This window comes from Manis pentadactyla, chromosome 5, assembly GCF_030020395.1.
Source record: "Manis pentadactyla isolate mManPen7 chromosome 5, mManPen7.hap1, whole genome shotgun sequence".
Classification (NCBI taxonomy): Eukaryota; Metazoa; Chordata; class Mammalia; order Pholidota; family Manidae; genus Manis; species Manis pentadactyla.
Window position 1 is genome coordinate 2,714,627 of NC_080023.1, and position 10,847 is coordinate 2,725,473.

Consider the following 10,847-nt stretch of genomic DNA (forward strand, 5'->3'; position numbering starts at 1 on the left):
AGATAAAGAAGGACATTACATAATGATAAAGGCGTCAGTCCAACAAAACGATATAACCATTATAAATATATATGTACCCAATACAGGAGCACCAACATATGTGAAACAAATACTCACAGAATTAAAGGAGGAAAAAGAATTCAATGCATTCATTTTAGAAGACTTCAACACACCACTCACTCCAAAGGACAGATCCACCAGACAGAAATTAAGTAAGGACACAGAGGCACTGAACAACACACTAGAACAGATGGACCTAATAGACATCTACAGAACTCTACACCCAAAAGCAGCAGGATACACATTCTTCTCAAGTGCACAAGGAGCAATCTCCAGAATAGACCACATACTAGGCCACAAAAAGAGCCTCAGTAAATTCAGAAAGATTGAAATTCTACGAACCAACTTCTCAGACCACAAAGGGATAAAACTAGAAATAAATTGTACAAAGAAAGCAAAAAGGCTCACAAACACACGGAGGCTTAACAACATGCTCCTAAATAATCAATGGATTAACGACCAAATTAAAATAGAGACAAGCAATATATGAAAACAAATGACAACACCACCACAAAGTCCCAATTTCTGTGGGACGCAAAGAAAGCAGTTCTAATAGGAAAGGATATAGCAATCCAGGCATATTTAAAGAAGGAAGAACAATCCCAAATGAATAGTCTAAAGTACAATTATCGAAATTGGAAAAAGAAGAACATATGAGGCCTAAAATCAGAAGAAGGAGGGACACAATAAAGATCAGAGAAGAAATAAATAAAATTGAGAAGAATAAAACAATAGAAAAAAAAGTCAATGAAACCAAGAGCAGGTTCTTCGAGAAAACAAACAAAATAGACAAGCCTCTAGCCAGGCTTATTAAGAGAAAAAAGAGAATCAACACACATCAACAGACTCAGAAACGAGAAAGGAAAAATAACAACAGACCCCACAGAAATACAAAGAATTATTAGAGAATACTATGAAAACCTATATACTAACAAGCTGGAAAACCTAGAAGAAATGGACAACTTCGTAGAAAAATACAACCTTCCAAGACTGACCAACGAAGAAACAGAAAATCTAAACAGACCAATTACCAGCAACGAAATTGAAGCAGTAATCAAAAAATTACCCAAGAGCAAAACCCCCGGGCCAGATGGATTTACTTCGGAATTTTATCAGACATACAGAGAAGACATAATACCCATTCTCCTTAAAGTTTTCCAAAAAATAGAAGAGGAGGGAATACTCACAAACTCATTCTATGAAGCCAACATCACCCTAATACCAAAACCAGGCAAAGACCCAACCAAAAAAGAAAATTACAGACCAATATCCCTGATGAACATAGACGCAAAAATATGCAAAAAATATTAGCAAACCGAATTCAAAAATACATCAAGAGGATCATACACCATGACCAAGTGGGATTAATCACAGGGATGCAAGGATGGTAAAACATTCAAAAATCCATCAACATCATCCACCACATAAACAAAAATAAGGATAAAAACCACACGATCATCTCCATAGATGCTGAAAAAGCATTCGACAAAATTCAACATTCATTCATGATAAAAACTCTCAACAAAATGGGTATAGAGGGCAAGTACCTCAACATAATAAAGGCCATATATGATAAACCCACAGCCAACATCATACTGAACAGTGAGAAGCTGAAAGCTTTTCCTCTGAGATCGGGAACAGACAGGGATGCCTACTCTCCCAACTATTACTCAACATAGTACTGGAGGTCCTAGCCAAGGCAATTAGACAAAACAAAGAAATACAAGGAATCCAGATTGGTAAAGAAGAGGTCAAACTGTCACTACTTGCAGATGACATGATATTGTACATAAAAAACCCTAAAGACTCCATTCCAAAACTACTAGAACTAATATCGGAATTCAGCAAAGTTGCAGGATACAAAATCAACACACAGAAATCTGTGGCTTTCCTATACACTAACAATGAATGAACTAACAGAAAGTGAAATCAGGAAAACAATTCCATTCACAATTGCATCAAAAAGAATAAAATACTTAGGAATAAACCTTACCAAGGTAGTGATAGACCTATACCCTGAAAACTACAAGACACTTTTAAGAGAAATTAAAGAGGACACTAACAAATGGAAACTCATCCCATGCTCTTGACTAGGAAGAATTAATATCGTCAAAATGGCCATCCTGCCCAAAGCAATATACAGATTTGATGCAATCCCTATCAAATTACCAACAGCATTCTTCAACGAACTGGAATAGTTCAAAAATTCATATGGAAACACCAAAGACCCCAAATAGCCAAAGCAATCCTGAGAAGGAAGAATAAAGTGGGGGGGATCTCACTCCCCAACTTCAAGCTCTACTACAAAGCCACAGTAATCAAGACAATTTGGTACTGGCACAAGAACAGAGCCACAGACCAGTGGAACAGAATAGAGACTCCAAACATTAACCCAAACATATATGGTCAATTAGTATTCGATAAAGGAGCCATGGACATACAATGGGGAAATGACAGTCTCTTTAACAGATGGTGCTGGCAAAACTGGACAGCTACATGTAAGAGAATGAAACTGGATCACTGTCTAACCCCATACACAAAAGTAAACTCCAAATGGATCAAAGACCTGAATGTAAGTCATGAAACCATAAAACTCTTAGAAAAAAACATAGGCAAAAATCTCTTGGACATAAACATGAGCAACTTCTTCATGAACATACCTCCCCAGTCAAGGGACACAAAAGCAAAAATGAACAAGTGGGACAGTATCAAGCTGAAAAGCTTCTGTACATCAAAGGACACCATCAATAGAACAAAAAGGTATCCTACAGTATAGGAGAATATATTCATAAATGACAGTTCACATACAGGGTTGACATCCAAATACATAAAGAGCTCACACACCTCAACAAACCTAAAGTGAACAATCCAATTAAAAAATGGGCAGAGGAGCTGAACAGGCAGTTCTCCAAAGAAGAAATTCTAATGACCAAAAGACACATGAGAAGATGCTCCACATCGCTAATCATCAGGGAAATGCAAATTACAACCACAATGAGATATCACCTCACACCAGTAAGGATCGCCACCATCCAAAAGACAAACAACAACAAATGTTGGTGAGGTTGTGGAGAAAGGGGAACCCTCCTACACTGCTGGTGGGAATGTAAACTAGTTCAACCATTGTGGAAAGCAGTATGGAGGTTCCTCAAAAAGCTCAAAATAGAAATACCATTTGACCCAGGAATTCCACTCCTAGGAATTTACCCTAAGAATGCAGCAGCCCAGCTTGAAAAAGACAGATGCACACTTATGTTTATTGCAGCACTGCTTACAACAGCCAAGAAATGGAAGCAACCTAAGTGTCCATCAGTAGATGAATGGATAAAGAAGATGTGGTACATATACACAATGGAATATCATTCAGCCATAACAAGAAAACAAATCCTACCATTTGCAACAACATGGATGGAGCTAGAGGGTATTATGCTCAGTGAAATAACCAGGCAGAGAAAGACAAGTATCAAATGATTTCACTCATATGTGGAGTATAAGAACAAAGGAAAACTGAAGGAACAAAACAGCAGCAGACTCACAGAACCCACAAATGGACTAACAGTTACCAAAGGGAAAGGGACTGGGGAGGATGGGTGGGAAGGGAGGGATAAGGGCGGGGAAAAAGAAAGGGGGCATTACGATTAGTAGGTATAATGTGAGTTGGGGGCACGAGGAGGGATGTGCAACACAGAGAAGACAAGTAGTGATTCTACAGCATCTTACTACGCTGATGGACAGTGACTGTGAAGAGGTATGTGAGGGGGACTTGGTGAAGGCGGGAGCCTAGTAAACATAATGTTCCTCATGTAATTGTAGATTAATGATACCAAAATAATTAATAAATAAGTAAGTAAGGGAGGAAGACAAAATAAATTCAAAAATTGTTATTTTTAGTGAATGAGACCAGGACACAGGGAGGAGGTTTTTGTTTTTCATCTTCTTTGCTATTTGAAGATACTTTTACCATGTATATGTGTAACTTTTATAAGTTTTTAAAACTGTTAATAAAAAGCACCCAAAAAAGAAATGCTTCCCAAAAGTGGTCCTGTTACAGTAATGTAGGAGTGGGCAGATGACAGCCTGCTTGTTTTTGGTCAGTCTGCAAGCTAAGAAATGTTTTCACATTTTTAATTGGTTAACAACAACAACAACAACAAAATCAGAGAATAGTATTTCATGTGAAAACTGTATGAAATTCAAATGTCAATGTCATTAACAAAAAATTACTGGAACATAATCACACTCATCCATTTATGTATCGCCTCTGGCTGCTTTCATTCTGCAGAGGCGGAGGTGATGTGACATTGGGCCCACAAAGCCTGAAATACTATCTGACCATTTACATAAAACGTTTGCCACTACTCCTGTGTCAAAAGACTTAACAGCATTAAGATAACAATATCCCCAAAACTGACCAACAAGTTCAGTGCAATCCCTGTAAGAATCCCAGGGGCTTCTTTGTTGAAACTGGCAATCTGATCGTACAATCAATATGGAAATGCAAGAGGCCCAGAATAGCCAAAACTATTCTGAAAAAGAACAAAGTTGGAGGACTCACATTTCATGATCTGAAACTGTGATATAAAAGTACAGTAATCAAAACTGTAATAGTACCTGTAAAGCATAATCATGTAGAGCAATGGAACAAAATTCAGAGTCCAGAAATAAATTCAGACATCTATGGGCTACTAGTTTTCAAGAGGGATCAAGACAATTCAATGGGGCAAGAAACAGTCTTTCAATAAATGGTGCTGGGACAAGTGACATCTACATGCAAAAGAATGAAGTTGGACCCTTATGGTATATCATGTATGAAATTAACTCAAGATGGGTCAGACTTCAATGTAAGAGCTAAAACTCTAAAATCCGTAGAAGAAAACACGGAGTAAATCTCTATAACCTTGAATTAGGTAGTAGTTTCTTGGCCATAACACCTAAAGCACTACAAAGATGAAACAGGAAACTGAACTTCATCAAAATTAAACTTCTGTGCTTCAAAGGACACTATCAAGAAAGTGAAGAGACAACCCAGAGAAAGGGAGAACATTTTTACAAATCATGTATCCAATAAGGATTTAGTATCCAGACAATACAAAGAAATGTTACAATAAAAAGACAAGTACCTAAAAAGTGGGAAAGAATAGGAACAAGAGTTTACCAGTTAAGTGTAAGAAAAAGAGATTAGGTCCCTAATCTCAATGATGAACTTCCTCAAACAGACCTATTTTTGTTTATAATAAACTCCCAGTTGTTTAAGCTACTGCAGCAGGGTTTTCTGTTCTTTGCAGCTGAAGAGAATCCTAACTGGTAACACCAACTGTAGCTCCATTATGTTAGGCTCAGCAGCCAGGGATGAACAAGTTCTGATGGTTCCACCTTCAGATTTCAGTCACCTCTTGGCTGGCCACTGCCAACTCCCTGCCAGAGCCCCATCACCTGCCACCTACCCACTCCAACAGCGTCCTAACCAGCTCCCTGCTGTTGCCCACGCCCCCTCACTCTATTCTCAGCCAGGACTCATTTAAAAATGGAACTCAAATCCTGCTACTCCTCTGCCCAAACCTTCCATGACTTCCCATCTCACTTAGAATAAATGCCAATGTCTTTATTCCACCTCCAAGGAAGGGGCTACTGACCCAGCGTGGTACTCTACCTCTCAGACCTCACCCCTTACAGTCTCCCTCTCACTAATTCAATCTGCCAAACTGACCTTCTTACTATTCCTCAAACAGGGGGGCTCTGGACCTGTTCCCCCTGTTTAAAATGCCCCTCCTCTATACACCTTCATGGCTATATCCTTGGCTCTCTTCGGATATTTGCCTAGAAGCCACGATTTCAGTGGACCTTCCCCGGACACCCTAAAATACCCACACCATATTAACCCTGGCGTTTCCCAGCTCCCTTCCCTGCCTTGCTGCTCCTCTTCATGAATCACTGACATACTGGCCATCTCACTTATCTGTCTTGTGTACTGTCTACACACCACAAAAACCTGAAAGCTGCATAAGGACAGAGCTTTACTTATTCCCTGCTGTAGTCCTGCACCTATTAGAATGGTGCCGGGCACACATCAGAAGTTTCATAAACATTTATTGATGAATGAATACAGTTAGGGAAAACTAAGTGGGAATCTGAATGAGAAAGTGCCAAAGGCAAATGTCAACCGCCTCAGAACTGCAGCGAGGACCTGCCCAAGCTTGGTGCTTCGGTGTATGCCAGCCTTGCTGACTCTGAGCCCCTGAACCAGTCCCTGCCTGAACCCCAGCATCCTACATGCTGAGCTGAAAGCAGGCACTCAGATGCTTCAGCTGAAGCCCACGCATGGCTGTGACACTATAGTTCCACACAACAGAGAGCAAGAGCCGTAAAAATAGAACAGATACTTTCAACATTGCTTTTGGCCAATCTTACTTTGGGAATCATTTTTCAGCTGAAGCATCTGAACAGAAATGCCAAGATCCAAGCTTGCAAGCAGTGAATTTGTTACTCAAAATTAATGAATACTTGCTTTCCTAACAGCAAAATACATAAAACTATACTTATGCATTTTATTTAAAGTAACTATAATAAAGTCCAATGCAGCTGATTTCAGAGTATGCTAAGAACCTTTAAAAGTTACTATTCTGAAATACACTTGTTTTTAAATCACCTAAAACCTATATTCACACATGCATAGATCATATCTGGAAGCATACACAGGAGGAAGTACAACGTCCCAGCCTCTAGGAATGGAGTTAGGTACTCAGGAGAAAGGAGTGGAAGGGAGGCTTTTTAATTATTACCTTTTTGTAATTTTGTAAGTTGTTTCATGTTAGTGTATTACTAATGCAAAAATAATAGATTATATTTTTAAAATAAGTCAAGCATACATTACCTTAAATAATGAAACAAAATCTCTCTAATCTGTCAAATCAGCCTTGGAAGAAAACCTCTTATGCCCTTATTTTTCAGATAAGCAAATTACAGTTCTGTCAAATCAGCATAAGAAACAGAAGGCGTATTTTTAGATTGACCAAGTGGTGAACAAGCCCACAGCAGTACTGTCTTCTTCCCCACTCGGGAGCCCTGTTTAGTACTTCCCATGCTTACACAAGATTCATGCAATCTGCGAATTTCCATGACATCTACTTCCTGCAGAGACACTACAATAAAAATCTGGAATGGGTTATGATTATAAATTACTTACTGTAGAGATAAGTCAAATTTTTCTCTCTAAATATCCAAACAGACTTTTCACCTCTTAAAAGAAATATTAATTTATTTCTAAATTTTATTCTAACAGATAAGACAAGATCGATCCCCAAATTCTCCCTTTCTTATTAAACTCTCAGCATCATAGCAGAAACAGAAAGAACAAGAAAACATCACTAACAGTCAGTCTTAAGAGTGAGCTGCTTAAATGGGCTGCATCTTCACAGCGTACTCATGAAACGCCCTCCGGTACGCATCCAGATCAGAAATAAAGTACCTCCAGGTCAAAAGGCCTGAACTGCAACAGAGCGCTCCCTGACCTCTGATGGGCACTTAGCATAGGAAGAAGAGGGAAAGGTACGCGGATTCTGTTAGAAGGTCCTATTAAGGGCGTCTTTTCCTGTTTCAAAAACTCTCCCAGGCACAAGGAACAGAGACCCCTAGCTTCCAAACAGCACGAGAACGTCAGCAATGAAGGAAACTCAGACGTCCCCGGGGTCCGCAAACACCCACGTTCTAGCAAGCTGAACTGCAATTCTCGCAAATGCGCTTCATACTCCAGCAATTAACCTCTCCCGCAGCAAGGTGTCCTTTTATTTACAGCTGAAAGCAGGCAATAAACTTCAGTCGATTCTCGAAATATTTAAGTCGACTTACTCCTCACTTATTAATAGGAACCGTCTAAGCAGCTCGCCACTTCCTTGGCAGTCACAACTCAATTGCCTGCAAACCAACCTGAGCTTAGACAAGCGGGTCTCTTGCTGGTGCTTAAAATCCTGACGCTATCATTGCGGTTTCCGAACTAAATGAAATGCCTGGAGAAAGTGCGGACGCAGCTCGAGCCACAGGCTGTTTAAGGGCCCCCTGGACCGCGTCCGCAGCACCCCGACGGCCTGACACGAGGCCATCACCATCCCCTAGCACTTCAGCCCCAGCCCGGCTCCTCAAGCGTGCGGAGCCGGCCCTCCGCGCCCTCCGACAGGAGCGGGAAGGGAGCGGCCCGGGGACGTCGGGCAGCGCGCGGCCTCGGCTCTTCCAAGTTCAGCGCACAACAGCCCGTTTCTCGCCCACAGAAAGCACAGAGTTCCTTCCCCGACTGCGCAGGCCGGGAGGGGCAGAGGGCTGCGGCCGTGGCTGCCTCGGACCCCTCGGGAGAGGCCGGAGAGGCTGCGCCTGCGGAGGGACACACGGACGGAAGGACACCCGCGCGAGGGGACGGGCAGGGCGGGTGCGCGCTCCGTGGGTTCGGGCGCGCGGGGCCGCGGCGGGCCGCACTCACGGTCGGTGCAGCGGCTCCTCGGCGGCGGCGGGGCCGGGCGGCGGCGGAGGCGGCGGCGGCTGAGGCTGAGGCGACTGAGGCGGCTGCGGCTGAGACGGCTGAGGCGGCAGCGGCTGCTGCTGCTGGAAGGACTTGAGGGACTCGAAGGCCTTCATCAGCTTATCCAGGGTCGCCATGGCGGCCTCCCGCCCCACGGAGACAGCCGGCGGACTCCTCGGGCAGGCTCGCGGCGCCGCTCAGCAGCGCGGCAATGAATGAGAATCGGGGCCGCAGACACGACGGGAGCCGAGGAGGCCGGCCATCTTGGACCCGTCCCGGCAGTCCCCGCGGCCCTGCGCCCCGCGACGCTCCCTCGGCGGGGCGGGGCCAAGGACGGCGACAGGATTGACAGCCAGAGGTAGCTACCTCTACCAATGGCCGGCCAAAACGCAGGCCCGCCCCCGGCGTCCGCCCGCTCACCAACCAGAGCTGCCGCGCGGCTGAGATCAATGGGTACCAGGAAAATGTCCGCCGCTAGAGCGATGCTGTGAGGGGCGGGGCCGAGCTGTGAGGAGGCGGGGCGTGGTGGGGAGGAGAGGAGGCTCCGATGAGGGAAGGGGGATGTGCGGGGGCATGGTCGTGAGGGGCGGGGCCGGACTGTGAAGGGGCGGGGCGGGGGAGGAGCCTCCGACGGGGTAGGGTAGGGGTGGGCGGGGCATGGGCGTAAGGGGCGGAGAGGGTGAGGAGGAACAGGGCGGGGAGGACCTCCTCCGTAAGGGGTCCCCCAGCTGACGTTTGAGGTCGCGGGGTGGGCGGGCCGGAAGTATTGGAGCCGGAGATCCCTGCGGGTGCTCCTGTCCAGCGAGCGCGCGGGGCTGAGGGCCGGGCTCGCCGGGGTGCCCCCAGCGCGGGCAAGAGGGGGTCTGGTGAATGGCTCTGCACAGACCCGGAATACCCTTACGTCGGCGGAGTCCCGCGGTGCTGGTCCTTCTTGCGGGCGGCCCGGGCCGGGCTCCCCCGGAGAGGAGAGGGGTCCCGGGGGGCGGGCGCCCGCGGACCGGCAGCCCGAGGGGAGGCTGGCACGGAGGTGAACACCTGCCTGTTTGGTGCCTGCCGCGAGACAGTCGGCCTGGTACAGCGAGCAGCAGCCTTGACCCCAGACCGCCCCACCGCAGACTGCCGGAGCCAAGGGGCCCTTTGAGGGAGAGGACCCCTGCTCCACAAGGGCCTGTGGGCAGCTCCTGCCAAGAGTGGGGCGCGCCGTCTGGGGAGGGGGCCTGGCTCCAGCCTCGCCACCTCCCAAAGGCAGGTGAGCAAGCGTTGGGGGCTGAGAGGGGCAGCAGGCCGGCCTGCGGGCAGGAAGTAGGTTGGCTTGGAGAGAGCGGATAGGGGTATGCATGCAGTGTCCCGCGATGGTTCCCAAGCACGGCTCCACCTTTCAGAGCCTGTCAGTCGTCCCAAAACGGTCAGGTACATGGAAACCCAGTAGAGGATAACAATGGGCCCTCTTCACGGGAGGGACCTAGAGGCCCAGGCCGACGCCTTCAGATCCCAGTCCCCTGATGTGATGAAGGCCCTTGTCGCAGGTCCGGGCCATGTGCCAGCCCTCCAGCAGGGCCTCAGGGTAGGGTGCTGTGGTTACAGGCTTCTGGGACAGCATAGAGACTCCTGGTATGGACGCCCTGGGATAGTCCCCTTCCCTTGAGTGTGGGCTGTCCCTTGTGGCTTGTTTCTAACCCACAGGAGGCAAAGGTGACACTTCTGGAATTAGGTTACAAAAGGTGAGGTCTTGCTGGTTCTCTGTTACCCTCTTGGCTTACACACCTCCATGAGCAAGATGCCATGGCGAAGGGACCACTTGCCTGACAGGCAGTAAGAGACAGGCTCTCAGTCCAAAAGCCCACAAAGAAATGAATCCAGCCAGCACCACACTAGTTCACAAGCACATTCTTGCCCAGTCTAACTTTCAGATGAGGCAGCCGGTCCACGATGGCAGGCTTTCGAGAGACCAGGAAGCAAAGACCCAGTTAAGCTGTGCCCAGACTCCTGACCCTCAGGAACTGTGAGACGCTGTGTTGTTAAGCCACAATGTGACAGGTTACACAGCAATGTGGAAGTGTATTAGTCAGGTAGGGCTGCTGTAATAAAGGACCACAGCCTGGGCACTTCAATAGGAGAAACTAACTTTCCCAGGCTTCCAGAGGCTGGAAGTCCTAAATGGAGGTACAGATGGGTTGGTTCACCCATGTAACCAGACACAAGGGGTTTGTAGCTTGGTGAGTGCCAGAGAGTGAGACCCAACCAGGTGGGACTGAAACAAGGGAAAGCTTTACTTGCAACA

The 10,847-nt window shown here is 46.2% G+C and overlaps 1 protein-coding gene across 4 annotated transcripts in view; it reads right to left on the reverse strand.

The window, feature by feature from the left end:
• Window positions 1-9,022, reverse strand: part of HTT (huntingtin) — a 240,355-nt gene extending 231,333 nt beyond the window's left edge. For 2 of the 4 annotated variants that reach the window (XR_005031975.2, XM_036921271.2), the window contains exon 1: window positions 8,528-9,022. Coding sequence is in view for 3 of the 4 variants with exons in the window: in XM_036921271.2 (XP_036777166.2) it covers window positions 8,528-8,703 (176 nt within the window). In the remaining variant the exon portion in view is untranslated. The remainder of the gene's footprint in view (window positions 1-8,527) is intronic. The other 2 variants (XM_036921270.2, XM_036921269.2) reach the window with 1 other exon arrangement.
• Window positions 9,023-10,847: the final 1,825 nt, after the last annotated feature.